Consider the following 14,636-nt stretch of genomic DNA (forward strand, 5'->3'; position numbering starts at 1 on the left):
TATATGTTATGATTATGTGTTGTACTTATGCTGCTTGTTTAGCTACTGCTCAAGAACTAGTTTGCTTGGCGGAAGGATAAAACGTAATCATTTTATTTTATCAGGCTACTCATAAATGCATTCTTTCTTCCATTTTATAAAAGCTCTACTCCACTTTAACATCGCATCGAAGATGTTGCAAAATCACTGTAAAGCACGCGGCGTCTCGTGGCTTCTTGCTTCATTTAACGTTACCTGCCCCATTCCAATACCAAAGGAAACTGGGTGATCCAATTCTTCTGTGGAAAAAGACTACAAGTACATAAAAGCCCTGCGCAGCGGAAGTACCCCACCAGCCCACCGGATATCTGCACGAGGCGCCCCATGAAGGCCCTTTTCCGTCTCTGAGAAGTGCTGTACAGAACGGCAGACACAAGTGAGTGACAAATTCACCTTTTTGCTGCTTCAGATGTCATCAAAATGAGTATTGTCGGATAAATAGGTGCGGTAACAATCCCCGTTTACGATAAATGAGAGAAAAGCATCTTAGTTCGGCCGAAATCTTGTTTTATTTCCACTAAATGTTGCCTCCGAGCACAACAGCGTAGTGCGTTAGCATGTGGCTAACTGCTAGCACGTGTGGATGCGGCATGCTGACCGGCCATCGATAGTTTTTACAATCAATATCCCATTACACGCACCCATATTCTCAATATATCCACTCTTTTCGCTATAAAGTTGATCCTATATGTGATTGGAAATGTGACGTGTAGTTTACACGCGTTTGGCTAGCTTGTGGTTACCTTGGTTTAAGCTAGCTAACGTTACCCGTTGCAGGCTTCAGTTCAGGCCCTACTGTGGAAGTGTGGCTCCGCTTTTACTTGAGTCCTGAAATTTCAGTTAAACTTGCTGTGGTTATGTGAAGGTGGCCAGCTATATGCAGAAATTTTGAAATGAAGCTTTACACCCTGCTGTTCATGTTGCATTGGCTGACTTTGCCCGACAGATGGATGTAGCTAATGTTAACCAAAGTCAGTCCTAAAGCTTCCGTAGTACCTCGATGGCCACTAGGATCGAGACTGCTCGTAGTTTGGAAATACACAGACGCCTGGATGCCATCGGGTTTTCCTGTGGATTTCTTTAGCCTGTAACATTACAACTTACCCACGGTTGTTTATCCTCAGTGACTGAGTCGTGGGAGACTGCCCCAGCCGTGGCTGAGACCCCAGAGATCAAGCTCTTTGGGAAGTGGAGCACCGACGATGTCCAGATCAATGACATCTCCCTGCAGGTGAGAAGCATGAGAGTTGTTGTCTTTTCTAGCTGTTAAAGTACTTTGTATCACCTGTTTATTGTTGTGAAGCGAGGCTAGAGTCACGCCTGGACACTGCCAGTTGTCCTGGTGTGCTAGAGTGCTCGCAGAGTAAATATCTTTGCTTATTCATTGGCTGTAGTCTGCTGTGACCCAGTCAATCACCAACTCAGATACACTACCAGTTCTCATTAATATCCCAACACGATTTCACCCAAAGGTGCATAAACTGTAAATATTAAGTGCCCCCCTTTTCTCTACAGGATTACATTGCTGTGAAAGAGAAGTACGCCAAGTACCTGCCACACTCTGGAGGACGTTATGCCGCCAAGCGTTTCCGCAAGGCCCAGTGTCCCATCGTGGAGCGTCTGACCAACTCCATGATGATGCACGGCCGCAACAACGGCAAGAAGCTGATGACCGTGCGCATCGTCAAGCACGCCTTCGAGATCATCCACCTGCTGACCGGGGAGGTGCGTACAGTATGACGAGACGATTGTGTTTCATTGAGTCCTTAGAGATGACAACTGTGTCTCTTGGACCGTGGCCTCGTTTCTGGTGGGTCTCCATATGACAAGAATTGGTATGTTTTAAATGAGCTTGAATCCCAGGCTAGGACAAAATTTCTCATTTGGTTCTCAGACTGAAAAGGTTTAAGAATATTTACTTTATGGTTAAATGCAGCTCCTGTGTTTTGTTTCTCATGGGGACTGAGGCCTTTGATGCCCATTTTTCATCATTGATATATCTACATTAATTTGTCAAATCTCATTTAATTTAACTAAGCATTAGAATGCCTTGTGCTACTAATAGCTCTATGCATCAAGTTTAGCTGGTATCCATTTCGATGAATGTCTTTCTTAAAGTGATATTTCCAGATGTTATGTATTGACTGACCATCCGATGTCTTTCCCATTTTGTCCTCAGAACCCCCTCCAGGTCCTGGTGAACGCCATCATCAACAGTGGACCCCGTGAGGACTCCACCCGTATCGGTCGCGCTGGTACCGTCAGGAGGCAGGCTGTGGACGTGTCCCCCCTCCGCAGAGTCAACCAGGTAACGTGTCTAGATGCTGCATTGACAGCTAAGGCCTTTTATTGCTCTACCCCATCCATGCTGAGTCTTTCTAAAACGGCTCAGGTAATTTTTTGCTTCAGTGTCTCGACAACAAAATCCTCTTTCCTTCGAGTAAAGATGGTGTAAAGCTTGAAAGTATCTTGGACAATAGCCATGAATTGTATCTGATGGATGCATCTTGAGTGCAGTGAACATTAACCAGAGATAGAATTTACAATTTATGTTAAGTCTGGCATAAAGCACCCTTAATCCCAGAAATACTATGAGCAAATTATCATCATCAGATATTCGATCAATCATTTAGTCTATAAATTGGACCAGGACCAAAGTGAGTCTTAAAATTGCGTACTTGGTCTGACTAGCAGCCAAAAAAACCCTATGTATTCATTTTATAATCATATGAAACAGAGAAAATGAAGCAAATCTTAGCATTTGCGAAGCTGTAACCAGCAAATGTTTGGTATTTTTACTTGACAAATGACTAAAACGATTAATCAGGTTATAAAACTATAATCCGTTAATTTCCTGTTGATGTACTAATTGTTTCAGCACTTGTGTATTGCATGCGTTAAGCGAGGCTAGAGTCACGCCTGGACACTGCCCGTTGTCCTGGTGTGCTAGAGTGCTCGCAGAGTAAATGTCTTTGCTTATTCATTGGCTGTAGTCTGTCGTGGCCCAGCCAATCACCAACTCAGATACATTACACTTCTAGGCTCTGTTCATTCCACTAAAGTGAATTTGTCGGTCCGTCTCACCCACTAATGTCTCGCTCTCCCGTCTCTCAGGCCATCTGGCTGCTGTGCACAGGAGCAAGAGAAGCTGCTTTCAGGAACATCAAGACCATCGCCGAGTGCCTGGCTGATGAGCTGATCAATGCAGCCAAGGTAACATTTCATCCACTTACAACATGACCACACTCCATTCATCACACATTTGTTGTGCATCATGGGCGGTCCTGTTCCGCAATTTACATTCAGTTAAACAGACAATATGTGCAACACCTTCATTTTTACACATAGCATACATATGATCATTTTGTGTATATTGCTCTCATTGCACAAAATCCCTTCCCAGTGCTTATAATGCGCTCATCTAGTCATTGATCAATTCAGAGATGAAACATGACCTGTAATTGGAGTGCTGAGACACAACAGGCAGTCTGTTCTTCATTTGTATTTTATTGTGCTGTGAATGTTTGGCATTTGTTAATAATTAAGGTATATTAAACATATTTTTCCTCCCATTCAGGGTTCATCCAACTCCTACGCCATCAAGAAGAAGGACGAGTTGGAGAGAGTGGCCAAGTCCAACCGTTAATATGTTTGTTGCTTTCTAAAAAAAAAACACGAAATAAATTTGAAGAAACTTCTGTTGATTTCATGAGTGGTTTTTGTACTGCTGTCTACCAAACTGCTTTTCATGTCATTAATGGGGAAGCTTGTTTGGAGTTCTTGATGTACAAAATGGAACAGTGTTTGAAATGAGCGTATAGATAATACATGAGCAAGGAAAATGTTTGGTTTGTGATAGTTGTCAGTTGAATTTATTGGCATCTCTACACTTGATACAAATTTATACATACAAAAGCTAAAACATAACACTATTATTGAGGAAAAATCTGCATTTCTAAACTTAGCAGCTACACGTACCGTAAATGAGACTGTAGTGTCAGTAACAAATCTGCTTTTGAGAAGGGATTATTGAAATGTGTTCTAACAAACTGTTCACTATTGATAAGGGCTGTACACTGTCCTGACACCGATCAAATAGATTTCTTGCAATCTACAGACAAGAATTTGGCTGCCGACATCAGCAAATTCAAAGTCCTCTTCAAAGTAACTGGGAAATGAGTGGTTAACGACTTAACAAGTTACAACAGTGAGAAACTACAACTGCATTCAGTGGTGTCATGAATAAATTTTGTTTGACTTTGTGTGGAAACCAGCATGCTGCTCTCTCCCTTCAGCAGGGGGGGCAGCTGTGCAAAGAAACCGCACGCTGGACGCCTTGTGGACTCAACTTGAGCCCAGGCTGCTGTGTCAATAGTTAGTTCACATTATAGCTGGATCAAATTCTTTGTCGTACAAATGCCGCGTATCAGTGTTTTCCCCCCCCTAACAACTAATAGGCAAGCATTTAATTTCAGTGGAAAGCGTTAGTGTGACGTTGCCTAAAAGCTGTTTCAGAGAGGCGTTTTCCAACCCCGCTGTGAAAATGAGTAGGGAAACTGTGTGTATGTGCTGAGGATTAAAAGTGTTTTTCCTTAGAAATACGTATGCTTTCTGTTGATGAGGAGGCAGAGCGAGGAGAGAGACGCCCCGAACTTGGAGGCCTCGCTGCAGGCCGTGGGGAGGAGGGTGTAGTCCTGCAGCTTCTGGAAGGCCTGGAGGGAGGAAACATAACTTACTCATACAGTCACACGGTCACATCATCGGCACAGACTGCACTGCACATGCTCAACAGAAGAAATAATTGACTAATGACAGAAAGGGAGCAAGGAAAAAATTGTTTCACTGGCTGGAATTCACACAGCAAAATGACTATGCACATTAGATCACTGTTACAGCCTATGGTGGCTTGTATAAAATAATGTAATTGCTTATGTTGGTGTGTTCCTTAATTTTCTTTTTGGTTGAATAGACTTTACAAATGCAGTAGCTTGCTATTTCATGGTGGAATAACATTTAAAAACCTTGATGTTCTCCTTTCTTGGATCTATACATTATACACAATATCAGACATAAATCAAATATGACATTTAAATGGGCAAAAGGGCAAGAAGGAGAAACCACATTACTCATCTCAGTTCCCTTTAGGTCTATGGGACAAAGACGATCCAAGGATGGGATTGTTGGAAGTTTTAGGGTTGTTAAACACAACTCACATTTGTTTCCTATTATTTAACTCTTCCCCCATCTTTTTCTGATTTTTTTTCTTTTGTTGTCCTGATCAGATACCTTCATATCAGTAAATCTGATCATGTCAACAGATACGATACACACTGGCACTCTGCCCTTTAAATATAACCTAATTTTGTTTTCAACTGGTCAGCAATGGAGGACGCTGCTACGAGTGAGCGACCAGCATCCTAAGACTTTTCAGCTACTAAGGCTAAAAAGCCTTGTTCTCAAGACAAAAAAGTAAATGACAAAGAATGATTATTATTCCAGTATTTCGCATGGTGATACATTACCTCTTCACTACACATTTCTGTTGAATCTCTGCTTGAATTCGCTAGCTTATTTGGCTGTATTATGAAAATGTGACTTGTGAATTTGTCAATTTCAGGTCAACGTAGATCAAAGTGACGGGAGGGATGAGAGAGCTGTGGCAGAGACTCGTGTAAGAGGAGATGTTGCAGTTTCTACTGGTCTTCGATAGAGGCCGATAAAGCTCATAGATCACTTAATGCCCCTTTCATTAGAAAAAGCTGAGATGGTGTCTTGAACCCGAGCTCTGAGCTAGAGAAAGGGATTGGATTAATTTAGCTAGAGACAGAGCAAAGGACGATTAGTTTTGCTCACAGAGACGCTGTCGGGACATTCCTCGGCGGGCCGGTGCAGCAGGTAGTCCAGTTTGGACGGGCCTTTGATGTAGATGCAGTTAGCTGCCGATTCCTCAGGGACACTGAGCACTTCATAGTGGTGATCAGTCAGCTGTTCCATCATCTGGACACACACACACACACACACACACATACGCAGTGTTATGATGCACCATCTCCACAGCTACACACACACACATACACACATACACAGTGTTATGATGCACCATCTCCACAGCTACACACACACACACACACATATTGCTGCACACCACTCCCAGCGTTCTGCACACAGAAAGCACTAATGCCATTAGTGTGACATTAGCAGTCAGGAGTCTGGGTGTGTGTAGTTCACATTAGGACAGAGAGAAACATGAAGACAGAGGGAGAGACTCTCCTGGGCCGTGAGAGAGCACATCTGGACGGGAGGGGAGGTAAATGTACGGCAGATAATTAGGTCTAATGTTGGCTCATGAGTAATGTCTACACTCTAGGGCCTGGGCAGTGCATGATTTTCAATATTCAGGGAATAAATTGATCAATATCTGATATAAGTGCTTGTGATTTTTTAATACTGTTGTTGCTCAACATGATTAATGATTATAACGCACATTATAGCCATTATAATCACCCCGTGGTCCAAATTCTCATCCACAATTCAAAAACACAGTCTGGGATTTTGTTTGGGGGGTTAGAGGGTTAGGATTATGCAGATTGTTATGCAGAACAGATGTGTCTAACATATTTTACAGTAATATTTCAGTTGCAGTGTTGGGGTATGAGGAAAAGTGTTGGAATTGGAACACTGGCACAGAAACTGAACACACTAACCTATGGTAGCATAGGTAATGTATTTTATATTTGCTTCACAAAACTGGGACTACAATAGTCAATTTAGTGACCAAATATAGAAACACAACTAAGAAAAATGAGATCAAGGCCATCAATATTTCAACAGATTGAATAAAGGGGAAAAAAGAACATGTCGTACCTCACTCTGCTGAGGTAAACTACTAACCTGTGGGAAACATTGCACACACAAACACATTCACACACACACACACACACTGACCCGGAGTGTTTTCTTGGCCCCGTCATTGTTGCTGATGATGATGGTGTCTGGACCTCCCATGGAGCAGATGTTTTTCAGTCGGGCTCCACCGCACACCGGGACCGTGGACACAGCGAAGTCCTGACCACAGAGGGACAGTGAAAGGGTTTAGCTGAACATTGTCCCTTACAATTCTTTACTACTAGGGTTAATGCAGTTATGGTTATTCATGAATGGTGACTAATTCCATTGTTTGGAGTAAAATTAGACCAATATAATTAAGCCATATGGGCCTTTTATAAAAAATTGGATATAGGCTAGTCGGTTGTCCACTTCTGATATGATGGCAGTTCGTCCCTGACCACAGCTACTGAATATGTTTTTTTATTTTTTATTATGGCTGATATGCAAAATCATCCCAGTGTGATGCAGGACTATTTCACTCAACAGCTTCAGGGACGGCAGTCTGCAAAACCTGCAATGAAGCCTGCCTCACCCTGCCTTCAGGAGCTGCTGACCCAACTGAAAGAATTTCATTAGTGTGGCTTTCAGTGGAGAGTTTTAGTGTCCCATGATGGTCTTAACGCTGTTTCAGAGGCTTTTCCACCTTGACAAGAATACAATTCTGGGGGAAACACCAAATCCTTGTAATTTTGGGGGGTTTTACAATCCAAAGCTACAGGTCGGTATCATCCTTTAAAAACATCCAACCCTAGTTTGAACACACTGAATGTTTCTATGGTTAACAGGCTTCATTAACAACCATATTGGAAATAATAAAGCTTCTAATAATGCTTCACTGTGTTTTTAAAATACACTGTGAGATACATTGTGACACATAAAATACATTGTGTGTTTGAAATATTGAAGTCAATCAATCATCAATAGTGTCAGATAAATGCCTAGAATAAAAATGCAAAGATATAAATCAAATTGAGGATAGACTGCAGTGGAATCCCTCTAAACAACAAAATATAAAGAGCAATACAGGCATTCAGTGTGACTAAATGATTACACTGACAGATGGTTTAACTGGAAACATGTAAACAGCACAAGTGAGGGATTGTGCACTAGAATTTTATGAATGAAAAATGAAAACCTGGCGACAAATGGCATGAAACATGATACAGATGCTTAGAAGATTGCTGTCCTTTGCACCCAGCGGTGTGTTTTTGCCTGTAGGTGTGATATTGAATATACAAATTCAAAAGATTATTGTTAAGAACTAGCATTGTATATTAAACTGCCAGTGAAGGAGTGAACTGACTGTTGGAGGATCATGTTCTTTTGTGTTTAGAAGAGCTTAGAAGTACAAAGGAAGGCCATGATCTTTCTCTTTAATCCCTCTGCTCACCACACAAACCCTCCCGCCGCCCACACAATAAACTCATACCCACACACACACAAAGAAAGGTACACAAATGCAAACACACACACATATTCAACACAAGTAGATAAAAAGTATGTGTGTGTGTGTAGAAAAAGAGAAGAGTGTAAAATGCACTTAAGAGGAGTGAGGGAATCAATACTAATGGGCGGGTCATGCCAAGCCTAAAGGGACTCGCTGTGTGGTCTCCATCATTTGGCCAATGGATCAGCCTCATTCATCACTGTTTACAAGGTATAATTCCCCAAATGCAATACAACAAATGGCCACCTGCTCTTTTTTGGCAGCTGGGCTCGTTTTCAGACAAGCATCTTGGCATCGAAGGTTGTCTTTGTTCCACTAGCTAAAAAAATGAACAAAGATTATTTTACAGCTAAAGGTTTTTGGTAAGTTTAGCTTTGATTTTATCAGCTGTTTTCTTATGTTTTCTTATATACCGATCCACAGAGCCAGCTTACCCTCCAGAAATCCACACTACAACTACTGAATGCGATATAGAAAAATGTTTGTGGATTAGATAAGTTTCTCCAAGGTACTTCTCCACATCCACGACTGTATTTTCTGTCTTCTTCATTCATTCATACATTCATTCAGTCTTTCATTCATTTATCCTGCATCATCCATTCCCTGTCTCTTCCATGCCGCTCACCCTGAAAGTGTCTGCCAGCACCTCCGCCCCTCTGTGGTTGGTGTGGGAGGAGATGCCGACGAAGAACTCCCTCCCTGTGAAGAGGACGTCGCTGCCCTCCAGCGTGGCCCCTGCGGAGCCGCCCTCCTCCGCCCCCATCTCCACCACTGTCAGGTTGAGCTCCGACATCACCCTCCTCACCGCCTCCACCTGGGGGGGGGGAGAGAGAGACAGACATGCTGAAGTTATCTTACTATGAGAGTTTGACATAATTAAGGGGTCGTTAATTCATCTTCTGAGATTCTGAGAATAAAGTCAGAATTCTGAGATTAAAGTCACAATTCTGAGATTTAAATCAGAATTCTGAGATTAAAGTAATTCTGACTTTATTCTCAGAATTCTGAGATTAACTCAAATACTTTTTTCACATGTGGCCCTGAGAGTTGAAAATGCATAGAGAAATGAATCCAAGGGGAGTAAATGGGAGGATTGGGGTTGTCTTTAAATTCCAAGTTCAACAATGGATTCTTAGGTACAACATGTTTGGAGACCTAAAAAAATTAAAAATCACACCATTGTAGTATTGTATTGTGTATAGTATATGTGTAATATATGTACTGTGTATTCTAATATGTGTATTTGCAAAAAAAAAGAAAGAAAAAAGTAGGCAAAAAAAAAAAGTAGCACATTTTGAAGCCAGAAATCTCAGCACCTGGCAAAGTAATCGTTGAGTCACTGGTATTGATCAAGACCTCTATCAACCCCTGCAGATAAATTATGCTCATTCTGTGCCATGGTGCAGTAAAAATCTCACTTACTATGCCTTTAACTGGTTCAGACACTAACACGCATATCAATGGATTATTATAAGTCATTTTCTTCCCCCTTGTTACCTCGCTGCGTCTCTGCTGTTTGAAGGGCCTGGTGATGAGTGCGGTGTCTCCCTGGATGACGGCCACATCCTCTATCCTCCAGCTCTCGGGCAGCTCGGGGTCGGGGGGGATCTCGATCAGCTGCAGGCCCACCTTCTGCCTCAGCGCTCCGGTCAGGACCCCGAACTGCCGCTGAGCCTTGGCCAGGTCCACCGAGTTCTCCCCGTTCTCATGCCCGTCGCCCCCCGCCGCAGTCCCAAAGGACTCTGGGATGCCCCGCACCACGGCGTGGGTGAACCGGCCGTATGGGCACATGTTAGCCATGATGTCACTACAGTGTGTGTGTGTGTGTGTGTGTACTTCTTAAATCTGCCTGTAAGAAGAAGTGGTAGTGCCCTCTCTAACAGCAGGTAATGGTGCTCTTCCAGTGAAATGGCAATATGTGTGTTCTGCCAAGAGACAAGCAAGAGGGAATAAAGAGGATTGTGTGTGTGTGTGTGTTCCCAACTTTCTGACTGCTTGGTTTTATTACGAGACCAGCTGAGCACTAAAGAAAGCTGATGGGGCGAATCAGCAGATCTGTGGGAAGTCTGTCATCCAGGCGGAGAGAGTGGAGAATGTCTTCATCGCTCGCTCTCTCTCTCTCTCTCTCTCTCTCTCTCCCCTCCTTCTCTCATGCCAGTTGCTCCGCCGGCTACTCAGGCCCCATCTGCATCCTCACAGACGCCAAGGAGAGATCCAGTCTGGTGGTCACAGCCTGAGACAGAGGATAAAGGAGATGGACATGTTAATAAGGCCAGACACAATGGGACGGAGACTGCTTCATGAATGCTCAGCGGGCCAAAAAACTGCAGCGATCAATTGCTCAAGCTCCAGTGCACACATCTATAGATATTTCGGGGCCCACACATCCCGCTCTAGTTTGCTAAGAGACGAATGCCTGCATCATTATTTTGGAGAGTTAGATTACTTCATGGCACTGAAGAAGAATATTGATGTGAGCTGGCTGGGAAGAAGAAGAAACAAGCAGTCCAGTTAAACAAACTTTCATATGCATAATGAAAGGTAAATGCAACAAAGTGGACCATCCAAAGGCAGCTGAAATAACAGCAGAGATAGCAGAGCTCAACGTAGACAAGGGAGCATTGTTCAAGGTTAGATTAAAAGGGAACATTCTTCAATGGCCTCTTGCAATATGCTGCAAAGCCTTTCCATATTTGGGCGGTGGGTTTGATTTGGGACAATTGCCCCTTTATCATCTTCCCTTGTAAACCTCAGCAGCCGCCCACTGTGAAGCTGCAGTCCGGGACAAGGATCCCCTACGCACAGGATGGGATGTTTCCTAACTGTGCTTCAAATTCAGGTCGATCCCTTTCTCAAAACGAGCGCAACAAGTGTGGAGTATTGCATTTCATTTATTATGCAGCACTAAAAGCTTACAGTGTATCTGAGAATTACCTCCAAGCTTTTGAGAGTTCCTCAACGAAGAACCACAATAATATTCCTATAATATTCCTATAGGGGTTTGAAGTGTGTCTGTGGTACTCAATAGTGAGTTTACAGAGACCTTGTTGTACTTTATAGTAGGCTATTTTTGCCTCATATCATTATAATATTTCAATATAATATTCATTATATGATTACTATAGTTGTTTTTCATTAGGTTCACAAAGTAACACTAACAATAACTGTTTAGTTGCGCATAAGGCTTTTCCAGATATTCTTGAGGTCCAGCTGCAGTAGCCAATACGAACATCGGCCATACGCAGAACAAAACTGCAGGAGTGCACCGCCCAGCAGTTCAATACTTCTGATGATGTACCACCTATTTATAGCCTACAAACTATCACTAACATTTGCTGAAGTTGTACAGATAACAGAGAAGGACATAGACACCCGCCTACCTCTTTTAAGTGCAGCGGCTTGTACGCACGGTCGCGTTTCCCTCTTTGTGTTTTATTCCCAAACCGACCGGTTCCCGTTATTCTCTCCCTCTCTCTCTTTCCCTCTGTCTCTCTCTCCGTCTCTCACCCACCAGTGTCAAGCCCTCCAGAATCAAAATACGAAGACGTCCGGTTATAACTTTCAAAATAAAACTCTTAATAAGGAACGTGGTTGCAGTAATATACTACTTCCAGGGTTGCAACGGTTTTTGGACTAACAAGTAGGCTTTTATTTTGAAACCCGACTCGCCTAACCTCCGGTCTTATCTGCGTATCAGTGGCCGGTTTGACGGAGGTTTGACGCGGCTCTCTCTCTCCCTTTCATCCCCTACTTCCCCCCCATCCCCCACACGTCCTGTCCGGATCCAGTCCACGCTGATTCAAGTGTTGTATAGTAACGCGTTACAGTAATCTGAATACGTTTCCAAGAGTAACGAGCAGTGTAAAGAATTACAACAACAATTTCAGTTGAACTATCCAAAAACTACGAGTCTCACCATCTCCCGATTCGTCAACTGGAGTTGTCGTCCTCTCATATTAAACTAGCTTAGATCAAAACACGGTATAAAAGTTGACTTTCTCCACTTTTGAAGTAATCCCACTACTGTGATTTTATAACGTTACAGCAAAAGGACGACAAAAACAATGGACATCAACACTATTCGTTATCCTGGTCTTTCACAGGAGATACAACAGCCTGATTTTTTGAAGGTGAGAGACTAACTAACTGCCAATTTGGGGTGCGTAACGGAAAATTAATGTAACGAATTACCGCTAACAGAGAGTGGTAAGTAAAGAAGTAAATTACTTTTCAAGTGAGTAACGAGTAATACATTATTTTTGGAGTAACCAGGCCAAAAACTGACCACATCTCACCTTTTTTATTTAAAGATGCTAGCATAACTGTTGTACCCTACACAGCTATTCTGACCCTTTGCTCATGTTTCTTCTGTCCTGGCAGGACAGGGAGTAAAGGAGGGATTGGGGTATTTCTATGAGGTCTTCTCACAGGATTAAGGATTCATATTTTCCCCCCTAATCCTGATGTGTTGTTTTTCTAAAAGGCCAGAGAGCCACCCACGCCCACCCCTCCTCCTCTTCCTCCTCTTTCCCTCCCTCCTCTCTCTTTTTTGTATCCGCCCATTAGATATAAACTGGGACTGTTGCAGTAAATCAAATAAGTCAATATTATTATCACTTCTCCCACACCGGTCTAAATAAATGGCTGCATTAACCTTATCAATTTCACAGCTGATTTATTTCACCAGGCTGTCTAAACAATTGTGAGTCACCTTCAATTCTCTCTCTATCTCTCTCTCTCTCTCTCTCTCCCTCCTTGTATTCAAAGAGATCACAGATTCATAGATTAAGGCCTGGGCTATGTTAGAGCCATTGTTGTTGTCTGTCTTTGCGTCTGTCTTTGTCTGTGTGGCATGAGAGAGCAAAAAATATAATCTGGCTTTTCCTGAAATGTGGGTCAAATGATATTGGACATTGCACAGACTGTGGGATAAACAGTTTGCCTCATCGGACACCAGGGAAACAGCTCTGCAATGCTTATAAACACATAATGTTCTCCCTGTTTATAATTAATACCCAGATGTGTTATTGATCAAACTTTTTTTTATATAACAATTTGGCAACAATATGGCTTTGGGCGGCATGCAGGGATGTAAACACGCACAAACACATCCTAGGTAACAGATGGCTGTGTGCGTATGCATGTGTGCATGTGACTATACTTTTTGACTCATAGGGAAGCACAATATTCCCTTCTACTGACCGGAGTGAGTTACTGCAGCCAGATCAGTTCATCAACACAGAGAGAGACAGATAAAGAGAACGAGAGAGAGAGAGAGATGAAAAGCTTACATGGGACAAAGGAGAAACCAAGAAGAAAAAGCAATCTGAGTGTAAATCTGCGCGTGTGAGAGCGTGAGAGGCAGAAAATGTGATGTGGCTGTAGTAGGAGAGAGAGAAAAGGGGATGGAGGGAGCGAGGTAGAGGGCACAGACAGGATTAAAGAACACCATCTGTCCACCGCGCTCCCTCAGCCAACACACACAACATCAACACGGCATCAGCGGGCTCACACCACTCCAGTGCTGTGTGGAAACGGTCTTCTCCGCTCCCCTTACAATTAGAATTCACAAAATTTTTGTCCTCCTGTGGGTCCGCCCATCCTATTACCGCTGGCTTGAATGGGCACGATTTTACTGGAATTAATTCATAGGGACCATTTCTAAAACTGTGGTCCATCTGTTAAACTCCTATTGACTTCAATAGGCTGTGCTGGTACTGACGCCAAGCTGTATGAATGCTATTACTGCCCCGTACTAGCTCTAGTTGTTGTGAGTAAGATGAAGTCACCCTTAAACCCTCCGTCAAGATCTGATCCACGGTCAGTTTTGCAATTTTGCTCACTAACAGCTTCGGTGTGGACTGGTGGCAGGGAAACTAATCCCTAAACTGCACTTGAGGGCAACTTCACTGTCATTTTTGGCCTGTATTTGGTCAGGTTAAACCCTCATGACTCCAATTGTAGTTAATTTTATGTTTTAACTTAAATTGAAGGTTGGAGGAAATCCTGCAACCCTTGGGTTTATGAAACCTTTTCAAATCCATTTTAATAAACTCAAAAATGCATGGTGGTCAATCTAAAAACATTGGCTGTTGGACATTTTGGAGATAAAAGCGTTTCACTCAACAGCAGTGACTTGATTTGTGGTTGCCAGACTGTTAAGGATGGTACAGGGACGCTAGGTGAGTTTAATCAGCACAATTCAAACAGTGTGAGGGAAGTTGTCAATCACACTTAATTACCAAAATGACTTTTAAATACG

The 14,636-nt window shown here is 42.8% G+C and overlaps 2 protein-coding genes and 2 non-coding genes across 4 annotated transcripts; 3 read left to right on the forward strand and 1 right to left on the reverse strand.

Moving 5' to 3' along the window:
- The first annotated feature begins 337 nt into the window (after window positions 1-337).
- Window positions 338-3,737, forward strand: rps5 (ribosomal protein S5). The gene is made up of 6 exons (XM_071910886.2): window positions 338-415; window positions 1,164-1,270; window positions 1,555-1,764; window positions 2,219-2,347; window positions 3,154-3,252; window positions 3,617-3,737. Coding segments are annotated over exons 1-6 (615 nt in total). The 5' UTR covers window positions 338-414; the 3' UTR covers window positions 3,686-3,737.
- LOC139920813 (small nucleolar RNA SNORA3/SNORA45 family) lies at window positions 1,341-1,472 on the forward strand. Its single transcript, XR_011785066.1, has one exon. It is a non-coding gene; the product is annotated as a small nucleolar RNA SNORA3/SNORA45 family (small nucleolar RNA).
- On the forward strand, window positions 2,940-3,071 carry LOC139920812 (small nucleolar RNA SNORA3/SNORA45 family). The gene has a single exon (XR_011785065.2). It is a non-coding gene; the product is annotated as a small nucleolar RNA SNORA3/SNORA45 family (small nucleolar RNA).
- On the reverse strand, window positions 3,733-11,865 carry ddah2 (DDAH family member 2, ADMA-independent). Its single transcript, XM_071910885.2, has 6 exons — window positions 11,755-11,865; window positions 9,872-10,607; window positions 9,000-9,188; window positions 6,985-7,104; window positions 5,893-6,036; window positions 3,733-4,751 (listed from the first exon to the last, which is right to left on the reverse strand). The coding sequence occupies exons 2-6, from the start codon at window positions 10,172-10,174 to the stop codon at window positions 4,632-4,634; spliced, it is 876 nt and encodes a 291-aa protein (XP_071766986.1). The 5' UTR covers window positions 10,175-10,607; window positions 11,755-11,865; the 3' UTR covers window positions 3,733-4,631.
- Window positions 11,866-14,636: the final 2,771 nt, after the last annotated feature.

This window comes from Centroberyx gerrardi, chromosome 19 (assembly GCF_048128805.1).
Source record: "Centroberyx gerrardi isolate f3 chromosome 19, fCenGer3.hap1.cur.20231027, whole genome shotgun sequence".
Lineage (NCBI taxonomy): Eukaryota > Metazoa > Chordata > Actinopteri > Beryciformes > Berycidae > Centroberyx > Centroberyx gerrardi.

What these genes read in the sequence shown, in the direction of transcription:
- rps5 (XM_071910886.2), top strand. An exon ending in TCCACCTGCTGACCGGGGAG is followed by an intron (nt 1,765 to 2,218) that starts GTGCGTACAGTA and finishes TTTTGTCCTCAG; the next exon opens with AACCCCCTCCAGGTCCTGGT. An exon ending in CCCTCCGCAGAGTCAACCAG is followed by an intron (nt 2,348 to 3,153) that starts GTAACGTGTCTA and finishes CCCGTCTCTCAG; the next exon opens with GCCATCTGGCTGCTGTGCAC.
- ddah2 (XM_071910885.2), bottom strand. Translation starts at nt 10,174, where the DNA reads ATGGCTAACATGTGCCCATACGGCCGGTTCACCCACGCCGTGGTGCGG. An exon ending in TGCTGGCAGACACTTTCAGG is followed by an intron (nt 7,105 to 8,999) that starts GTGAGCGGCATG and finishes CTCTGTGGTCAG; the next exon opens with GACTTCGCTGTGTCCACGGT. An exon ending in GGGCCAAGAAAACACTCCGG is followed by an intron (nt 6,037 to 6,984) that starts GTCAGTGTGTGT and finishes GTGTGTGTCCAG; the next exon opens with ATGATGGAACAGCTGACTGA.